Here is a 22,450-nt window from a genome sequence, read left to right as displayed (position 1 = left end):
TTCTCAGCTAGCGTTCGCAGGTATCGGCGCGCCACGCTTCTGGTCTCGGAGGTCACGTGTGGACTTCTCGGTAGTGTCACTAGATGACGCAACCTGTCCAGAAAGAAGTGCCAAAGAGGAGCCCGTCGCCGCATGACGCGTTTCAACGTTAACACGTTAACACGTTAACAACGTTAACACGTTAACACGTTAACAACGTTAACACGAAACGCGTTAACACTCGTTTCGACGTTAACAGCGTCAGTAGCAAATAACAGGGCATGCTAGTACTGGGCGTTTGCTAGCGTGTCCACATCTCCAACTAAAAGCAGAAACAGAAATAAAAAAGGCATGGCCTACGTGACACGCGACACAGAAATATGTCGTCCATCTTCGTCTGTCTGTCGCGGTATTACTTTGTGTTATAAGAAAAGAAAAATTCACCGGCGATTACAATACTCCCTAATCCGAAATATGAGCGCAGCTCTATACGTGTTTTCATTTCGCGATATATTGGCTGGCGCGGACAATTTGTCTCGTGCGGCGCGCTGCAGACGGAGCGATGTGTGGCGCGACTGCCTCGCGAATCTGGAGACCGCGACAGCCAGCGCGTGGGAGACGCATGGGCGCGATTCACAGCAGCCTCCGCCGACATACCTCCCAGAAAACGCGCGCTCCTCTGGCGCCATCTCGTAGCGATCGTCGCCGCACTGCGCTTTTCTTCTCACCCTTTCGCCATACCCTCCTCCTCCACTTTCCTCCTCGCGCCTTCGCTCTGCTCGTTCCCTCGGTTATGCCGACGCTTACCGCAGGCATGGGCGCCTAGGAGCTACGCTCTAAAATCTTTCTTAATTGCACTGTAATTACTTCAGTTGTCTCTGTAGCAATAAAGCATTATTTTTACGAGCAAGTGTGCACGCTTTTGGCAATAAAATTATAATTTTAAGCAGCGACGAAAATAAAAGTTTGGGCGAAAACAGCCAATACCGTTAAGAAGTTAGAAATTCCACTCATGAACTATATAATTATTGGCTTCATAGGCCATGTTCTGGTTGCAGAATTGAATTCAATCAGTACTAAAAGTTGGCTGCATGGTGGCAGCAGGTTGAAGTCAGTTGGCTGATTTCAACTTGCTGCTAGAGTTCTTTGTTCCCCTAGCACCGGTTTCGACAAATACATATTCCAAATATGCCGCCGCGTATTTCAAGTTTCAGAGCTATGCGGCTCTCGCAAACGACGTTTAGAAGTACATCGACGGGTGCTGGTTGGGATGACATGACTGTAGGGTGTGTGGCTGCACTGAAAAGGGTGGTACACACACGAACACTAACACGACAAACGAGAACACTGCTGTGAAGGTGGATTACCGGCGAAGCAGTTTATCACACGACATAGAGGTGACACCGAATTTAGATCAAATGTACGAGGACATTTTATTTCTCTTGAGCGGCGACGGCGGTTATCCCGAACAAAGACACATGCACGCACTTATCTTGATCGGCGGCATACATTCGCGTGGAAGACTATACCGCCACCTCGGGGAGCCGGAGGAAACTAGACACGCGCGACGGGACCGCCAGTCCGGGAGAGTGGAAGGAAACTAGGCACGCAAGCCCTTGGAACCACGACAGAGGGCGCCGCGAGCGTACACGTGGCCAGCGCGGGTCGCACAGCGGCAAATCTCGGAGAAACCGTATTTATCTAACGATAACAATCTACTTAAAATGCAAATCGAAGTGATGAGACGCATAAGCTTTTCCGTAGAAAACAGCGATTTTGCATCAAATTCGGGAGCTGAGTTTTTGCACACGCAGATCTGTTGACGGACACGAAAATTGCACAGAACCCTAGCCATAGACAGCTTCGCTGTAAATCAAGATCCGTGTTATCTTTAGTTGTTCGTATGACTGTTCCTATGTGTACCACCTTTGCAGCGCGATCATACACCATGCAGTCGGAAAGACGCATCGCCCTCTGGCGTTTTTTGCTTTAACCATGTTTCTCTCGTGACAACGCCAACTGGCTCTCTGAAACGACTCTCGCGTGCGTCATAGCACTTAGCGACAGCACGTGCGAGCCCAGCTATATAGCAAGAAAACGAAACTCGTCTCTCGGCACGTGAAATTCCTCTGTGATAATAGACTGGAACACCGCATATGAAGATGAGCTATGCGGTCCCTCTGCGGTAATCTGCAGTAAATTGTCTTCCGAAGAGAGCGTTCAGAATTCGATTAAAATGAGATAATATAGTGGTGCTTTGTACTGCTTTGCGTGGCATTGTGGCAATAACTATATATATATATATATATATATATATATATATATATATATATATATATATATATAGTGTGAAAATTTATAGCAACGAAAAAGGCTATTCTCACATCGCGCGCGTCAGATTAATCCGCAAACCGGCTGCAGTGTGTTTGAAGCAACGCGGATTAGAGGCGGCAGAAATTGGTTTTCAGCGCTCAGCAAACCTTCTGTTCTCGTTTTCTTTTCCTTACAGCGATTCGCGGCTTTTCGGATAGCGAAGATTTTGTTCTCAGGACTGCTCAGAGATTCCAGATGTTTAAGAAAGCTTTGAAGTTGTTTGACGTCCCGGCTAGTTTTCATCTTCAAACGGTCTCCTGAAAAAAGAACCCTCTTTCTCGCTCAAGAAAAGAATAAAGAAAGAGGATAGACTCATTTCTGCACTTTTTACCCCTTCCATTGTAGGTCAAAGCACAGCTAGGTAAAAAAAAAAAGGAACTGTAAGACAAGTTGAGCTTTTCCTTTCTTTATTATCGCTGGCTGTTTAACAACTGCGTTTGGCGTGAAATTCAATTCAAAGCCTTTAATCAATTCTTTTTCCTCTCGATGAGCTGGAAAGACTGCGCGCGTTAGAAATAACAACTAATTTCCTTCCTGGGAGGTTTAGAAGCCGTTTTTAGCCCAATAATACTGCTTTCTGTCTGCCACTTCCGAAAGTCCAAATGAAAAGCGAGCTCGAGTTATTGGTTAGGTCGGATTTTTCAGCTGAAACAGAAGCAGACCGTCTTAGAAGTATAAGATAGTTTCGCAGCATTTATCTTTCATGAAGCAGATAGATAGATAGATAGATAGATAGATAGATAGATAGATAGATAGATAGATAGATAGATAGATAGATAGATAGATAGATAGATAGATAGATAGATAGATAGATAGATAGATAGATAGATAGATAGATAGATAGATAGATAGATAGATAGATAGATAGATAGATAGATAGATAGATAGATAGATAGATAGATAGATAGATAGATAGATTTTTTATCGAGGTGGTAAGTAAAGCTAAAGAGCTGGGTTCATTTCTTCGGCAAGGAAAGAAGTTCTTCTTAGAGGCAGCGGAGCTAATCTGCTCATGAATGTTGCGCTAAAAACAAGCTGAAGCTGTACCCTTCAAGAGGGCATTAGGAAACTTGATAAATTTCGCAACATATGCTCACACGTGGTCTTGTCCGCTCCCTTGTACGATAACAGGCAGTCGAATATGGTGATTCAGTGATCTGATTGGATGCGCCTGCAAATGTTGGCAACCATATGTTGACACCGGCTTCTCTAACACGCAGTAAATTGCTAAATTATTAAAGGATACTGATATCAGGTGGTATGATAGCATTTCAGCAATATGTGCTTGTACACTTTTGTTGATTTTCATTAGGCGCCCCCCCCCCCGCCTCCAAAATTTTTCAGTCTTACTCTTTAGTTTCTTTTCTTTTTTTTTTCTTTTTCCTTGTGAATCCTAGGATGTTCATCAGCTAAGGCAAGCTAAACAGCTAATCAACTTGTCTCATTGAACTGTTCCCACGGTTATTCAATTTTTCGCCTTAAACGGACTGCAGGTTTATTCAGGGCTATAAAAGGAGTTTCTCCAATACAAGTTCCTCCATTACTACCGTTAAGTGCAGACAATTCAGACCAGCATTGGAACAAATCGCATAGAAGGCATACGCAGAAAGGCAGACTTCAAAATGAGTTTTTACATTGCGTACAGATGTAGTACATTTCATTTTCAGTCACTCAGCACATATACGAACATTGTAGAGCAAATTTAAAGGCATTGCCAACGAAACCAAATGTCTATTTTCGTTTCATTTTTAAAACTTTGCTCCATGGCCTGCCCGGCTCCTGACTGTTGAAGCAGTACTGCCTCGCTCTATGGTCGGTGTTTACATATGTGTGCCAGTTGCAGCAATCGAGTACGTGTTTCATCGTCCTTCTCTGGACTGCGCACGCAGCTTCATTCCCGTACAGCAACAACAGTCACACCACCCTCGCACGAGAGTGATATATATATGCTTCGTTTTGATCCAGTGACGTGACCTGGTTGTGATATAGCGCCGCGCCTAATGCGTCTATAGGTCTCTGTTTTCCTACCGCCTGTGTTGTTCAACATTTTTCTAACCTCCACGATGGGCCGTCAGAAACGTCACGGTAAGTGCGTGCAGCCAAAAAAAAAAAAAAAACGGACCATGCTCACTACCAGCCAACTTTCCCGAATTTTCCGTAAAGTTTACGAATTCGGGCTCGTTCGACGATTTTACGAACGTTGCGTCAAGTTTTACGAAAAAAATAAATTCTGTTTTCGGAAAAGCTTGCCGATTGAAAAACGAGCCCAGGCAAGATTGCAAAACAAAAAAAAATGCGTACGAAAACGAAATTGCGATGGTACCAGCGCCGTCATGTTGTGCCAGGTAGCGCAAGAAGCCCTATACCACGGGAGTACTTGCTTAAGAATTTATTAAGACAAGTTCGTTACGTAGGCCAAATCAGGAAGAGTAAAGTCACGGAAACAGCCATTGCGATATTTTGTGTTCCTTGTAAGTTTTTGCTTTTCCAAATTATCTGCTGCTGCTGGTGCTGCCCCTAAAGCTAAACCACCGTAACTTAAGAGCGAATGTACTCAGAGAAGGTATGTGCGCGAAAAATGCCTGCTATACAATGCCCCCCCCCCCCCTTCTTTCTGTCATGTCCGCGGGACTTTTTACGAATTGTGAAAGTTCACAGGTTGGCAGGTATGCATCATATTGCTAGATATATGCATGTAATAAGACGCAATAGGGCTAAGCTATTATGTCTTCCATCTTGTGTTTATTGTGCTCATCTTTGCCCGACCTTCGTCGTCTTCCTGAGGTTCGTGTATTTTGTTTCTTTTCCAACCGCTTTCTGCCCGTGACTTCTTCGGAACGGCCACGTATACAATTAGTATTCCGCACGAAGCAACAACGATTTCAAGAAGCACTTCCCAAATTGACAAATAAATTCTATAGCCTGTACTCAGGAAGAAGCAGTACCCTAATGAAACGTCTCTTATTTAGTGCAGTAATTGTTTGTGTTGTACTACAGCGCCATCTACACTAAAGTAATGCGGAAGTAATCCGAGACCAGTAATAGTTCCATGAGATTCGTACGTAACACATATGGAGTGGCTGAACTCTTCAGGGAAAGCCTTCAGTAGAGGTATGCTAACTTCACATCAGAGTCGCTTGCAAGTCAAATTTTACTAAGGAAAGCACTTAAGACACATCAGCCGACGCAAGGCAGCAGGTTTATTATCTTTGCTCTGGCAATTTTTATTTCAACAGATGTATAGGGTTAGTATAGTCCCTCTTAAATAACCGTGCTTCAAAGGCGGTTGCACGTGGTTGACGGGGCTTGTCTGACGGGATTGATTTCGTGCAAACTAACGTTCCAATACACAACGCAGGCCGTGATCCCACCACCTTAGTAATCTTTTTATTATATTGTAACAACGAAGCGACACTGAGCACACTTGGCTGCAAAGCTCGATGTACTACCTTTTTTTTTTGTTTTCTTTCTTTCTTCTTTTTCTTTTTGCTTACTGCCGATGGAAATGCGACCTCTGCAGCCGGGAATGTCACCTACGACATCCTGACTACATAGAAAACCGCCATAGCCTGACAATAGCCATTCAGCCACTTTGAGGGGGTGGTTTCCCAAGATTGCGTTGCCTATAGCGTCTTTAAATACGATATAACTTTGTAAACATTGAGGTGGGCTGTATGCTATAAAAACGCAAATACCATTTCCAGAATTGCTCCTCTCTATGTTCCATGTCCCGTGAATATATGCAAAGTATGCTGTTCAAAGTTCTAGCTGCATTTAGAAAGTTCCACAGATAGCGTAGTCACGTTAAAGAAAAAGAGACGTCTCTTTTCTCTTTCAGTAAACGACAAACTTAGGTACACTCTCATGTCAAGTTTCACGTGCAAATGCGTCTTGTTCCTTCCGAGAACTTTAAACGTTAACCAAACTCAAGAATTCCTTCTTATTATTTGCGGAACCACTAGTAACGAAATGACCAACGCCCACGAATTCCACTATAAATTCTTCGTTCTTACTTTTCTCGTGACGAAGTTGTGCGTCTTGAGATGAAAACGCGTCAGCAAGTTCTTAAACCCTATCCTATATCAAAACTGCTCGATATAAACAAATCTTTTGTCATTGTAGGAGCTGTCAGCCCAGCGCCGGGGCTGCACATAGGTTATTTTATTATCTTTATCAATACAATTTCATCCTTTCTATATCATCGCAATCCCGATCGGCAAAAGGAGATAGTAAACAACAACTGAACCGAAGAAGCAGCTCCAACGTTCGGGATCCTTTGACCTTTTCCTCTAGACGCCCACAAGTATTGATGGGTGCAGGTCCGAAATTCTCTCGCTGGTATATTTTCTTTTCGATTCGCTGTTTTGTGCAAGTTCTTCACCTCGTCAGTTACCATGGTGACACATTGTTCATCTTTTCAAAGCAAATAAAAATACTGAATTGAAAATTGATGAAAGGATTCTCTTGGCCAGGAAAGGCCCTAACTTGGTCGTGTTACAGAAAAAAAAGAAACACGAAACGGGAAAGTCCCTATTGGAGGTTACCGTTCGCACTGAATGCAAGGTTCGTTAGTGGCTCTTGAAGTCATTAGAGACTATTAAATGTCAAAACGCGGTTTTTCTGAACTTTAAAAACGCTTAACGTTTACAACGTGCTTCACTATCCGTGAATTTCGCTTTGTTAAGCTTACTATTTTTTTTTTTTTTTTGATGTCTGGATGCAAAGCGATGCCAAGACTGTCTAACCCAATCCGCTTAGCAGTTTTGTTGTGGTTGCTGGTAGTTCGACCTGGTGCCCTTTCCGTGCACTCTTCTTCTTTTTATTTGTCTTCAATGCAATTTTTGATAATTGTTGAAGGCAGTGTTTGTTTTTTTTTTTCGAGCTCTGAAGCAAAATATTTCTTTAATCTTTATTATGATTCGTAACGGTCTTGAAAATTATGCGGAGCCCTTTGTTACTTTTTTTTTTCACAGAGACTGCTAAGCACTTGCCGTGCTTTCTTGATGACAGCAAAACGCGAGAATTCATGGCACTCTACGAACACAATTCTGTCTGTAATTGTTGGATAGGTTACCTCTTCGTTCACGTGTCCTGATATTCTCAACCATAGATACCTGAAATCCGCAAGACACGGAGGTCGTCTTTGATAACGTCTTGCTAGGTACTCAGACGCAGGCACAAGCATACGAGAAAAACTGGTCTGGAGAATCGACTAATATTCTATATGTGGATGTTAGAGTCGGCATTGATTGAGTGAGTGAATAATTGATTGATTGATTGATTGATTGATTGATTGATTGATTGATTGATTGATTGAGAGAGAGAGAGAGAGAGAGTTTATTCATAGCTTACGATGTCCCCGGTGCTATATGCAAGACTTGCTGCTTTCCAGAGAAGGCGTTTAAATTGAGATGAAGATCGAAGAGAGTAGAATAAACAAAAATAGAAAAACAAGTAGGAATGAACAAACAAATCACGCCCAGATTGCTGACATTCCCTGTTCTGTCCCAGTGCCCTAAGAAATGTCTAGTCTACTTGCGCTCATCAACTGAACTCATTGCTGCCAATCGAGCGGTGGTATACACAGCGGCAGTAGTTTAACCTTCCAAAGAACACTAGGGCTACGAGAAACGTCGTGTAGTGGATGACTGTGGGTTAACCTCGACCAACTGTAAGACGGGCACCCCAAAGCTATCGGCATAGGAGGATGTTATTTCAATCTTGATTTAATTGAATTCTGGGGTTTTATGTGCCAAGACCACGATTTGATTATGAGGCACGCCTTAGTGGGGGACTCTGGATAAATTTTGACCACCTGGGGATCTTTAACGTGCCCCCAATGCGCGGGACACGGGCGTTCTTGCATTTCGTCCCCCATCGAAAAGCGGCAGCCGCGGCCGGGATTCGGTCCCGTAACCTCGAGGCTTAGCAACGCAACACCATAGCCGCTCAGCCACCATGACGGGTCATACTTCAATCTTACTGTTTCGGAATTCGTCCGACCATGACGGTACGTCCATTGGAAATTTGAGAGGGAACACCGAATTCGTTTGCAGGCAGCGATTACACGTGGTCAGTAGATTCAAAACTTGCACTTGCATGTGCCACCTGTAGCTTTTCACTTAGACAATCAAGCTAATGGAACATTTTTACAGCATTCGCAATAGATCTCGAACGGTTATACCGGCTCTCGAATACAATTTTTTTTGTTATCTCGCTCTTGAACGCAGATTCCGTGTTCCTTATCACGTAACTCAAAGCGATACAGTGCGCGCTCGTCTTGTTGGCAGAAAAATGAGCGCGCACAATTTGGCGCCCGTGTTACCGAGAATGTTGTCAAGCTACAACTGTTCGTACGAGTGGACCAGAGCCAATCCTGATGTCGGACATGTCATTAGCAAAGGCGGCCGGCCAATGGGAAACGGATATGGCGAGCGAAGCGCTTTATGATTTATGCATTATTATGAATCATTTTTCAATTATATATGAATTATGGGCCCTGATGTGGGCCAGGCGAGCGGGATGTTAAGCGACGTTCGTTTTAAGTCAGCACGCTAACCGAATTGCCGATTTTCGTCTAACGGGAAGTCGCTTGTTATCGTCCTTTGATGCCAGCAAAAGGAAAGAAAGAAAGAAAGAAAAGAAAGAAAGAAAGATCCATGCTTGCACAACTTCCACCCCTTCCATGGCGTTCCACTCCACTGTGCGCATTCCACGCAATGCACCCCTGCTTGGTGCACTGTCTGTACTGTAAACGTTCATTACTAGATCTCATTCTATCGCTTTTCTTAAAATCGTTCTTCTTTTTTTCCCAATTTGTGCTAGGAAACCAAGAAATAAGGAGCAGCTGGCATTTGGCCAATATGTCAACGTTTCTAAAATGCATATTTGGCGAAAATGGAAAGGTCTTAAATTTTTTCCGCATTTCTCTATCGACGCCAAGCCGAGTGGAAGAAGACAGGCTTTGCATCGCAAACAGCCGGCTCAGTATCTGCGGCCGAGTCTTGCTTTCATCCGTCGGTGGTTCTGACATTCAATATTCTCGACGGATTGGCCGTTGTTATGGCGTCCGCGTCCCGCGGGCCCTGAACCGATGCCCCACGAACCGTCCTTTGACATGAGGTGTACTCGCTCCACGAGTGGTGGATGAAGGCACCCATCTTGTTTTTGCTTGTCTTGTCTGCTGCCGGTCGTAGCGTCGAGAGGTCCCTTTGAGATTTCATCGATCGTTCCAGTGGACGGGTATTGCACTGTAGATGTCGCCAATGCTGGAAACGGGCGCTGTCAGCTCAGAAGAGTGTTTTGATTTCTCTCTCTCTCTCTCTCTCTCTCTCTCTGTGTGTGTGTGTGTGTGTGTGTGTGTGTGTGTGTGTGTGTGTGTGTGCGTGTGTGTGTGCGTGTGCGTGTGCGTGTGCGTGTGCGTGTGCGTGTGCGTGTGTGTGTGTGTGTGTGTGTCGCAGTTTACGGAATGCCGGAACACTTTAGAGACTGGCCTATTACTAAGGCTGCTTGCGTCACCTTCTGGCGCTGACGTCAACTACTAGAGCACTACATCACACAAAACTATAATTGCAACTACCATGTTCTACCTATCAGTTGGTGCAAAGGCGTCTATACAGTGGTTAGCAGTGACGTATGCTGGATTTATGTTTCTTTCTGCGCTTCTGGGAGAACAATGAAGCAACACAAAAGAAAGTTTCCAATGCCTTCTGGTCGAAGAGAGCATTACAAGATGGCGCTGCCAGTGAAGCTGCTGCCATCGACGTCACCTAGGTGTTCCTGTGTTCCGTAAAGTGTAATGCACCCTTAATGAAAGTCTAGAACTGCCTAGCGTTCAGGGCGTTCAATGAAAAGCGGTGTGGCAGCTTATCTAGTCTTCGGTCAATGACTGTGAAAAATGTCATAGGTATTCTAAGATATGCTATGTTTGCCGGCGATGCTAGTCACCTTCTTTTGGAAGCCAACAGACTTCGGATGAAATTATAATTTCTGCTGGCCCTAATTCACAGCAGCGGTGGAGATCACACATTGTGAAACAATCGGCAATACAGCTTTAATCAATAAATTTTCGCTGAATGAAGTTTTATTAGAAATTTTAGGGAGCATATTGCAATTTCACAATCGATGCCGGTCAGTGTTCAAATCCATACAGGTCAACCTAGCGGGAATTCTAATAGCAACGCCTATTCAGAGATATCCATCTCCAAAGTCAGTGGCAAAATACAGGGGCGTTCCACGCAGCTTTGTGTCAGATTGCCCAAGGAGTACTTTGAGACAAGGATAATTATAACGTCGATGCATTTTTCCGCAAGTGGACTGGAACAGGGAACTTGCGTGAACAGTGAACAGTGAACTGGAAACTGGTGCTTGTCTCGGGACTTCTTAATAAACTAGGACTACGTTTCATTGAGTAGCATTGAGGCTACGTTGTCCTATCCCTTATATTTTTTCCACCTCAACATGTGACGCCATCATTTCTGTATTCCGTACAGACATTCCAGGATATTGGCACATATTCTTTTAAAGCGGAAAGCATTTTAGTGAGGTAGCAGCTAGGTTAAGGAAAGGAAGAAGAAAGTGCAAAAGACTTGAACGCATTGGCCATGAGGAAGGAGAGAATTCATACATGCACCGATCTGGTCTGCCTATCACTCCATTCTGTGACTTTTTTCAATAAATTAGACTCAGTTGATCGCTTATTGTCGTTGTTCCTCCTTCGCGAAAAAACCATGACTTTGCGAATATCACCGTGACAGCTTTGCCTACTTTTAAGCTCTCCCGTTCTGCTCTTTTTTCGGAGCTTCTATGCTGTGTCATCCGGCGAAGATATATGCATCGCCATAGAGAAATTTCTTCGCAAATTTCGTCCATTTCATTGGTGATCTTATTAGCCGTTTGTTTCTCCGCTCCTATATATTTCTCGGCTCCTCTTCCTAAATGCTTTTTTGTTATTGCACAATCAGCATCACTGCTCAAGTGAAACAAATTTCCAGTCTTCCAGTTCTCATTATTTTTGCCTTTAGTAATACTATGATTTTTTTATCTAGTTCCAGTAGTGCATTTATGAAAGCCATGAGAACCTTGAGTATGTGTCGCTGCCTTCCATGGAACTTTGTCATTATCACATCTGAATGTCTAAACCCCATACCGCCTTTGTCTAAATCCTGACAGCGTGCGCCATTTTTATTTACTGGCTTGCATGTCGTTATGTGATCTCGCAAAGGGCAAGTTTTCAGGCTCCCGAAAAAAAAGAATACTTCTTTTCAACCACCTATAGTCTCAGAACGTTGCTGCGAGTGTGCTGGCAAAAAAAAAGAAACTTCGAGGAAACTGTAACAAAAAGAAAAACGCGAGCAAACAAGTGCAGCTTCCAAACAGGGTGACCGGCACTTGCATCCTAACGCCATCTTCGTATCACACCTACCCTTTCATACTTCTCTTTTCTTTCCACGGTCTTTGCTCGGCGACGTGAGTTATGCCTCGCGCTCAGCGCTCCAGCGAGAGTGTCGGATAACTATAGGATGGATTCGCGTGGCCTTAGTATGCGAATGCTCTTTGAGCGAACAGATCGCCCGAGTGCGGAGCGTGCAGAAAAAGGTTTTCTTCGTGAACAAAAAAAAAAGTCTCAACACACTAACGCTAAACTTTATATACTTGAATTTCTCCAACTCCATGCAGTAGAGGGAAAGCTATGGGTTGCGTCAGCCAACCAGAAAAGAGAACCAGAAAAGGGCGTTGCTACATTGTTCGTCTCCGAACGCCTTCCATTTGACGCCCGCGGACTGAATGGAAGCGTCACGGGAAGATTAGTAGGGGACAATGGGTGAGCCCTGGTCCTCCCTTCTCTGGAACGCGCAGTCAGTTCTCGTGAATGATTGGCTATAGCACGGGTGCTTGCGTTCGCTACACTGTATAGATGATGAGGTGCAGTAGACGCGGCAGGCGATCCAGGTCTCGTGTACAATACGGAGACCTGGATATTGGTTCCCCCGTGGGAAAAGGTACTGGCGAGTGATACAAGATTTCCACTATGCATTGGGGTCGGGAGGCTTAACTTGGTTGTTTGGAGTGTATGTAGTGTCAGCGCCGCTACTATACAAAAAAATAGTAAAACGCGCTCTTTTTGTGGTCGTCGGCATTATTCATCATGCCCATTCCCGTTGTGCACTCTCTTCGAGGAGAAGCTGTTATCATGAACCATTAGGTTTAGTCGCGACAACTATGTTCATTTGACTTTTATAGCATACTGAATGGTCAGGTAAGTTCCTTGGCCAGATAACGCGCTATGTCTGGAACTCTGTCGTATATATCCTTTCTTACCATATACTACTTGTGTTAAAAGAGAACGCTTTATAACGCGAAATTTTTAATTTCTTATCAAACATGACAACCGGGCTGTTTCGCCCGAATGGCGGAACATTAAAATCGATAGCAGGGTTTATAGCGTTACGCCGAAGCTACTCCGACAGCATTCTAAAAATACGCCGGGGAAACATGTTGACTCGAGAAAACAAATGAGGCAACTGCTGCTGCTACTGCTGAATTATGATGATGTTTATTGGCATCCCCTTTGAGACGGGGCGGGGACAAATAGTCCCCTAGCGTGCTTGATTTAATCAGGTCTTACTACATCTATCGCTATCTAGCATATTGCCTATCTGATCTCGATCTTAACTTTCCTATTTAAGATATCTATCACTATACTGTACGATTACGTACACTGCTGGACAGCATTAACATTACCCTGGCAGCTATCAGGGCTACTCACCGTGCTGGCGTTATGAGGAGCGCCGCCACCTGCATTGCTCGGGGCGCACCTCAATACCGCCAGCGTTTGTAGCTCGAAGCGTACTGTACGTTCCGCTCTGACCACTGTACTGTACCACGGTGTGGTATGCGCACAGCTGTACTGCAGGAGCGCTAGCGGTTGCGCGCACCACGGCCTGCGGGATTTTTTTTTTTTTTTTTATCCAGCGGCCATGACGCACACGAAGATCATGCTAGCAGCTGAAGACAAAAGGCAGGCCTGGCTCCGCTGCACTCTCGATTGAGAGGAGCATAAGGGTGAGAGGAGCATAAGGGTGCATCGAATTAGCTTCCTTGTATCCTTCATCGCTCCCTGCGTGGACAGCGCATGTGCGTAGATACCGGGGCAGCACAAAGACGGCAGTGCCAGCGGTGACGGCTCGAATGCGCCTCGAGCGTCAGTACAACCGCTGTCTAAGTAATAGCGGTGTTTTACCACCGCTTTTGCTTATCCTGCTTAGATTGTACAAGAGAGAGAGAGAATAAACTTTATGCAAAAGAGCACGCGCGCGTAGGTTGCTCCTCCGCTGTGCACTGGGTGCTGCCCTCAGTCCAGGAGCCTAGCGGCCTTATCTGCCCTTCTCGCTCGGTTGACCAGGTTGAGCTGGCCCGTCGAGTCGGAGCTGGACAGCGCTGCTTCCATTGTCCGTGTGGTTGGGTGTGTTATGGATGTGAGCTGTGGTGTGTTTGCGCAAGCCCATACCATGTGGTAAAGCGTTGCGCATTGATCGCAGTGTGGGCATTTATAGGAATACAGCGCAGGGTGTATGGCGTGTTAAAGACTCAAATGTGGATATGTGTTTGTTTGGAGTTTTCGCCATATGGACGGCTTCCTCTCACATCAGAGCATTATGAGGCGGTGGTAGTGTTACAATTTACTTGCAGTACGTTCGAGATGCGTTTCTTCCCACAAGTTCTTCGCCAAATGGATTCGATGCCCGGCAGTGTTAAGGGAATGTCCAATGATGTCTTCTTTTGCACGACGTTGTGGTCGCTTATTCCTTTCTCTTTTTTTTGTCCTTGTCCTTGAAAAAGCGAATGAGGCTTGATTTCTCGCGTATTGTTTCCCTTCATTTATCAGACTGTGTCATTTCTCAATATGTGTACCTCAACGCATTTTCCGTAGCATTTGTTTTGGGTTTTGCAAATTTTACAGGCACTCACTCAGGATACTGTCGATACAGTGATGATATAAATTCATAGAAGATTGATACCAGTGTGGGTCCACACATTGGAGACCATATGCCTGCATAATTAGATAACTCATTTGTGCCTTCATGCGTCAAGCTGCGGTCATTATAGTATTAACGTAGTCCATGTAAATGCGCAGCCCAAATAATATACATGTATATACCGTATAAGGCTTTACACATATAAATCGCGTAGCTTATCTAAGAACCGGAACTCCATATAAGAGGCTCGTTCTCATGTCGTATCTATATAATATAGACTGTCGTTTTTTGTGTAGGCAGAGTCTGATATAAGAAACTATCTCCTATGTCATTCTATCAACTATGGACTACGGTTCTCATATGGGCTATGCCCATACAAGGACCTCTGTCCGTGCCAGTACAACATAGCATTCAGTATAGCAAGGCCTGCATGGTAAGACCGTTCTTCAGCACTTCATACCCGCCATGTACCAGAGGCAGGAAATGCGCAGTGCATCCGTCTTGCAGCACGCGTGTTCGTTATTGCGTCACAAAAGAAACTCGAGGAGTACAAGGCATACATCTTCCCTGCACGTGAGTCAATGTCTCAGAAAATCTCGCTCGGCATCTTTTATATCTAAGGAAACACTAGGTCAAGCAAAACTTTGCGCAGAGCCATCTGGGTATGTCTTTTCACACATCCTGACAGGTTGACAGCATTGACCGACGATGCTTTTGGGGTACGCGGCGCGCATACCGCCCGTGTATTCTCGGTTGTTTTCATTTCTTTGACGACAGTGGAGAAATGACCCCACAATCTCAAAAATACAGAGAAGCCTGATGAAAACACCACAACAGCCTTGCCAGCCACAACTGGATGAAAAGAAAACGCTGCGACGGCGAAGAGGGCCATCAAGATGATGGATGATAACGGCGCGACGCAGTAGTACATGAGACGACCCGTACTGCGTCTTATGAACAGTGCGCGGTCCAGTACAATGCTAAGCGGACTTTTCCTGAAGTTTCGACGCCAGTCCGGAAGCGGCAAGGCTGCGCCCTTCCGGACACTGTTGAATTGCCGCCGTGTCGTCGAATTCGCCACCTTCTCAACTCTGATTGGCAGGCTGGGCAGCCACACCCTTTCTGATTGGCTCAAAAAGTTAAAAAAAATGATGGACTTCAACAACATGGCGACATTTGGCTGTGAAAATCACCTCAGAATCCTGCAGCGGAGCATCTAATTCAAGGAGCACGCTTGCGGATTCGAAGCTCAGGAAAGTGAAGGGTTCCGAACCTTTCGAGTTTCGGGAAGCATTCTAGCAAGGTGACTTCTGCAGAGTCGTGCTGACTGCGCAGCCTGACGAGGAGTCTGGTCTCGCTCACAGCTTCTTCGAAACTTCCCAAAGACCGAACAAATACACATTCATTGCAAGCAATAAGTGCAGCTTCACCTCCCCCTCCCTCTTTCCCATTTCCGGCCCGCTTTATTTAAATCCACGGGTGCCAGTATATATGACACACAATGGCCGGAGACAACGGCGATACTGCAGCGCCCTCCGACGGAAAGTCGAGCTAAAAGAAGACGTCGGCAGGAATCTCTCATAAAGAAATTGTACGTTCCTACTGACGCGAAATAAGCTGCAATACTTACTTCATAAGTAAGGAAATTTTCATACTTCAGTAAGGAAATTTGCAAACATAAGATTTAATCAGCTGGCGCAAGAGAAAGGGTAATTGGATATTGTTGGCAGAGGCCTTCGTACTGGAAGTAGACATAAAATACACAGCTGCAGCAGCAGCAAGAGCTGCTGCTGCTGCGGATGTTGATGATGATGATGATGATGATGATGATGAGTATTATCAACAATATTAGTATGATTAGTATTGGTATCATTATTTTAAGAAGCTGCCAACAGCCGTTGGTCGAGGGAGAGGGGACGATGAAGTGCGCAGTGGTGCACGCTCTCTCTGAGGTAGGTCATTAATTAATGTGTTAATAGTTTGGTAAGCTCTTGAGTGTCAACTGCGTGACAATATGGCTCATATCAGAATGTTGCGTGTTCATATTGTCCGATTCTAGCGATGGCAAAAAAACCCAGACGCTGATCAATCATGTGGGTTAAGAACCTAACTCTTTATTGGGATAACTTGTGCCAACAAAGACAAGCTACACTCCAATCCCAACTATAGCGGTGAGCGAAGATGTGAGTCATTGAATCTAATCTCACTGGTTTATTCCGTCAGATTTTGATGCACGTCTCACCGTGCATTCTATAATAATCGCTGACGCTCGAATAAGTTCGAACATGTACAATAACCTTCGCATCGCGCGCGCTATCTGATTGCCTTTTGTTTTCCGCGTTAGAAGTATTTCTTGGTCTACAAAATAACAAGAAATTTTTGATACAGTACCCAGGTCTTGTGCTGAGTGATACCTTCACAATCCGGTTATATAATCCCGCACGACACGGTCACCGGCAGTAGAAGAATCAATACACGCGTGACAATATCTTATCTGGCTGAACACTCAGTGTGTAATAACCTCATTTACATATATTCAACAAGTCCCCATGCAATGCGCGTTCCCTTTGCTGGCAGTGCTCACGACAGCAGTTCATTCTTTCCCTTCCATCTACCTTTCTTTCCCGCCCCAATCACCCATCACGTCCATATAATCCTCCCCCAACACTGCAGCGCCCTTTACACGTTCTCGCTTTCCACGTGCTGATGCACACATTACTAATGCGAAAACGTTATATGGCTGATGATGATGACGATGATGAATTCAGACGCATTTAATTAGGATAGGGTTCATTACGGCACTCGAACCCACGACCTTTGGTGGGAGTCGAACCATCGACCTTTGGTGGTCGCAATGCTTTCGCGTTCATCCCCGTAGAGATAACTGAGTGCCCCTTGAATTTTCGGTGCTCCAGGATGGGGCACTTTATATTAGCCCTTCTCGCGCCGTGTACCCGTGCCGTACCCTACTGCATTCGTGACGCACGTGTACCGTATCTCGTCTCGTTTCCCCGACCCGCAGTTCCTCCATGGGGCATCGTGATGATCCTGATCGCAGTGGCGCTGCTGCTGCTCTGCATTTGCTTCTGCTGCCTGCGGCGCTGGTGTCGCCGTCGCAAGAAGGACGCCAAGAAGGGACTCAAGGGCGCCGTGGACCTCAAGGGAGTCCAGCTACTGGGCAACGCCTACAAGGAGAAGGTACTTACTGCTCGCCACTACGTGCGAGCTAGCCAGACAGATAAGAGATGAAAGCCAGAGTAACCAGAGTAACCGTCCGATTGACCACTCTGCACTGGAGGGAAGCGGAACAGGAGGATGAAAGAAAGGGAGAAGGCAGGGATGTTAACCAGGAAAGCATCTGGTTGGCTAACCTACCATGGGGAAAGAGAAAAGGTCAGTTGAAAGGTGAGAGGGGCGGAGAAGGAAAGGCGCAGTAAACTTGCGCACGCGCGCGGGGGATGGAAGGGTAAAGAGTAGAAAAGGTGAGGAGAAACGAAGCGAGGATGTAAACAGAGTCTGTCCGTGTACGCGAAGGCGCATCGCAAAGATTGCAGTCTTTCATACAGTCCCGGTGCTTTTTAGAAATACAACCACTCGCAAACGCCCTGCACAGTTCACTAAAGATGAATATCGAGTTAATCTGTATTAGTGATACACACATCCCCAAGAGCAAAGTGGCCACTTTCTTCATAGAAGTACGCCTGGTAAACAACAAAAGGTGCAGAAATAAGAGTTGGGTGGCGTCATGTATGTTGACAGAGTGTGCTTCGGTAAGAATTTTAATTATTGTTAATGTTTCAAAACTTATTTCCCGTCAAAAGGACGCAAATACGGGAATGTGCACTATTAAAAAAAAGGGTTGTGGTCCTTCCTACCCAGTTGTTACACTATTTACTACCTCGGTATAACTGCAGTTGTTAACGGTGAGTGAAGTAACATTACGGACTAAACAAGCTAGTCGCTGTTGCTAACGGATATCGACTACTAATTCTAAACGCAGTTAGCGCCACTCGATGCAGATTCTTGCTCATAGCACATGTGTGTATGTACTAATTATGTATGCACTTCTCTGTAAACTGATATCGTTGATGAATAAACTTATAAACTTGAAACTTGAAACTTGAAACATATCTGACCCACTCTGGAATATGGTGGAGCTGGTCCGATATGCGGGTTATATGCTAAAGACTTTGCACCCGGTTATGTTAACTGTGTTTGCAATCGGTAGCTGCAACTCATTAGTAAAAGTGACTACCTTGTTTAGTCAGTAATATAACTTCAGTTATACCAAGGCAGTAAATAGTGTGAAAACTGGTTAATAAGGACGACCTTCTTTAATAGTGTATGTTAAAATTTGTGACGTCACATTGACATGTGACTGCGCGAAGGTTCTGGCGCGAAAATTATAAAAAATATGTTTTGCTGCGACTTTCTTTGTCAGGTAATCGACAATTTACCGCCATAGTATTGAAAATTTAGTTTTCAGAAAAATGACCATTAGGTGTCCCTTTGACTGCGCGAACGCTCAGAAGCGTGAACGTAGCCGTGAATGAACGAAGTAGTTTGTGCGGATAATCCGCAATGTGTTAAATGTTTCATGAAAGAACATAATTGTCATCCCCCTGAGAGTAGCATGATGTAAATTCAAAAGTTAACATATATGGCTTTGTCAGAAAGCTGTCGTTGTTGAAGAGAAGCTTGTCGTCCGGGGTTCAAACGCGGTACCAGCACTTTTAAGGGGAAGTCACTCTACCGGAGGAGCGAACCTACAGGCTAGCAGATGGTTGGGCGTGAGCGTAGGAATCACCCCGTGTTAGCTCTGGCAGTGTGAAGTTGTAACCGCATAGTTCTGAACTGAACTGAAAAGAAACTAAACCTGAAACTATTTCTATTCAATAAATAATTTTTTTCTCGAGAAAATTGTACAAATACAAGCAGAATTCGCCGGCAGTCGTAAGAACACAGTGCTTTTCCGTCTGCCAGGAACACGTGTAGCACAAGTCTTTTATTTAAACGTTTCGCATTACGACATAGAGACTGCAAGGTCACGCACGTAATGAGCGAGCACAATTTTCCGACCATTAGCGCAACATTGTTTCTCAATATCATGAAAGCAAAAGCACCACACGTTTCAAGCTAGTCCTTGCAACAGGTGCCAGGTAGACCAACGTGGCAGTTCAGCGTCTGTTTCGCTCGCACTCTTTTTGAGCGCGTGCTTGGATATTTCTATAAGTAAACAGATCAATCAAACGAAGCAACGGCGAGCGCTCTGTTCAGCTAGAAACATTCTCTGCTTCCGCGCAAAGTGGGCCGCGATCACAGCAATGGCATGTGAGACTCCGCAGGTCCTCAGCTGTGATTCATCCTCAATCTATCACTTCCTGTCCTTGAGGCCTCGACAATGTTTAGAATATGAAGCTGGTGCTGACTACACACCATGCACCACACAAGGTTTGACCGCGTAGTCTATTGTCCGTGCTGTGACTACACAGTTTGTGCGACATGGACTGTTTGGCTAACGCGAACGGGCCTGCTTTCTTCGTGTGTAACGCTTCGCGGTTGCACAGTTCATATTTTTTTAACCAATTGCGCCTTGAATGAAAAGGACACGTGTTGCGCACAACCGTTAACCAAACTGCGTGGCGCTGTGACATGATTAATTGCTTCTGACGTGTAACGTGTGCGCAAGCATACACTGTCCCACACTGTGCTGTCACACCAGTAATTATTTTAGGAGTGTAGGAGCAGTAATGTTTGAAACCGAATCGAATAATGATAAAATCCAATCAAATACTGATTGAATACTTTCCAAACTGTCTTCAAATAATCGGAAACCTTCTTCTTTCAATACAGTGCTCGAGCTCCGCATAATTTTACTAGAAGCATTCTTACATTTCGAACAATAACAAAAAAAACAACTGCACTGCAAACTGTGCGGAGTGATACGTCTACGACCGCACTACTTTCGTGGCTTCCGCACGAGTCGCCTGCCATTTATGAAACGGAGCGTATCACAAATTTGTCAACGAGGCACCTGAAGCCGCGAGAAGAGCGCACACATCAGGTGCATGGCGTGCAAGCACGATGCTGACGATGCCCTCAGCGTGCTATCGCAGGTCCTTTCATTCCCAGTTTTATGATAAGAGCTTCGATTTAGTTTCCTCTCTCTCTCTCTCTCTCTCTCTCCCTGTGTATTTTTCAAGTGTAAAGCCTTCTTTCTAAGAAACGCGCATGGGTTTCTTTTGTAGTTTTGTGCAACCTACAGTTTTTCCCTTCGAGTTTTCATTTACGTCGGTGCGCCCTTCTGAAGCTGCCCTGTCTGCATTCCCTACATACGCTCCCGCCAAGCGCCGGTACGCGTCCTCTATAAGGACGCGCACACACAGCTGAATATGTCATACCTTGGCAAAGAAAAAATGAAAAGAAATAAAAGGTGCTGCGCCGCGCCTGTTCGCATTGTTTGGCCGTTCTTGAAACGCAGCTGTTCTCGTCTGGCCGCCGACGTGTGTTCGATTCTGCTCCCAGAACAGCTGTAAGCGAGTAAGACAGGAAAACACGCACAGACCTACCGGCGCGCCTGCTTTGTTGTATTATTTTATTTCCCTTTTTCCGCGCCGAACCGTCGGTTGCGCAGCGGCTGTATCGACTGGTCGTCCTTTACATCGAATGTAGAGACCCACGCCCTTGAAATCTACTCGGTTGGACTCGTTAATAAACGCCTTGGGTTATCGTCGGTACGAGCTATAGGCTCTATTTTGGCCAGTCGCGGTGCCTCTGACTGCGACAATCTGTTGTTGGATGCGAGGTCGGGGGTTGGGTCCCCTGACCGTGGGCGACCGCATTTTGACAAGGGCGGAATGCAAAAACGCTCTTGTACTGGTGTATGAAAGCAGGTTAAAGTAACCAAGGTGGGGTCAAGAAAAAAATCATTTTCGACCCCCACAAGCCGGCTTCGTAACGAACGGTCGTTGCATTAATATTGCTACTGAAATCGCATCAGCCAGTCACTAAATCAATTAATCAATCAATTAGCAGCCTTTCTTTTCAAGAAGTTCCCTCTCTCGCTTTGTTTCAGTCGTTGCAATTCATTAAATCAGAACCATCGCGACGAAAGATCGTGAAAATAACAAGAAAAATGCAATGAACAGGATATCGTCATTTGAGGAATTTATATTCTCGGGCGTTATGCCCTTAAACAGTATGTCCTGATATTTAGAACTGCAGAAAGTTGAGCTAGTTGGTAGGGATTCATCGTGGAAGAAGTCAAGGCATGCAGACATGGAAACAAGAGAAGCAGACAACAGAAAGGCCGACTATCAACTGAAGGGCGCACTGTGGCGGGAAAAAAAAGTAGACACAAAACTTATTGCGCGTATGCTCCGGTACGGTAGCGCAACCTGTCAATCAGGCGCATATGTGGGCCCAGGCGAGAGATCACTGTTTAGGCATTTCATTTCTTCTTTCTGCAAGTTAATCGAAGGCTAGAGTCACGCAGGCGCTTCCACTGCTATTGATATGCCAGGCCTCGATCATTAGACGCGTTTCTTCGTTCTTGTGCCTCCATAAAACAGCGCATTCATCGAATTTTGACGTTCATTGACAATCTCGACAGTGCAAAGAAAGATTAGACGGCTATGCTCCGGTTAACGACCTTTCATGCCCCAGCAATCTGTGATTAACACAAGGGCCTGTCTGCTTTGCGTAGAAGCGGCCGCAGCTGAGGGGAACACTATATGCCATTATATACCAGTGTGTTCCTTAAGGCCATGGCCGAGTCCGGTAACCCACATCCCCACAACTGGCACGCAACGTGGGTCTCGAACCCTCGACCTTGAGAGTAAGAGTCCCATGCTCTACCAATGGAGCCAACCGGGCTCAGATATCGAAGTTCTAAACAACGAATGACCTCCTACGTGATCAGAGCAGCTCGCGTGGCGGTCGGTCCTTTAATTCCAGAAGATTAAGCCTCGACGCACGAAGAGCCTTAACAAGTTCACGCGGTTTTTGATCTGTGTACGTGACGATATCTTTAGTTCGATTTCTTTTATTCTTCTAAACAAATCAGCGAGCATCTGCATCTCGCATTCTAGCCAAGCGGTAGAGGACTCAGGTGCCCGGTT

At 45.3% G+C, this 22,450-nt stretch overlaps 2 protein-coding genes across 2 annotated transcripts in view; one reads left to right on the top strand and one right to left on the bottom strand.

Moving 5' to 3' along the window:
- LOC125939877 (uncharacterized) overlaps positions 1-22,450 on the bottom strand; it is a 225,827-nt gene that overhangs the window by 109,835 nt on the left and 93,542 nt on the right. The gene's annotated exons all lie outside the window — the stretch shown is intronic.
- Positions 1-22,450, top strand: part of LOC119463791 (synaptotagmin 1-like) — a 73,030-nt gene that overhangs the window by 4,455 nt on the left and 46,125 nt on the right. The window contains exon 2 of the mRNA XM_037724616.2: positions 17,353-17,528. Within this exon, the coding sequence (XP_037580544.2) occupies positions 17,353-17,528 (176 nt within the window). The remainder of the gene's footprint in view (positions 1-17,352; positions 17,529-22,450) is intronic.

The sequence above is a fragment of the Dermacentor silvarum genome, chromosome 9 (assembly GCF_013339745.2).
Source record: "Dermacentor silvarum isolate Dsil-2018 chromosome 9, BIME_Dsil_1.4, whole genome shotgun sequence".
NCBI classification, from domain to species: domain Eukaryota; kingdom Metazoa; phylum Arthropoda; class Arachnida; order Ixodida; family Ixodidae; genus Dermacentor; species Dermacentor silvarum.
This window is presented reverse-complemented; position numbering and strand designations above follow the sequence as displayed.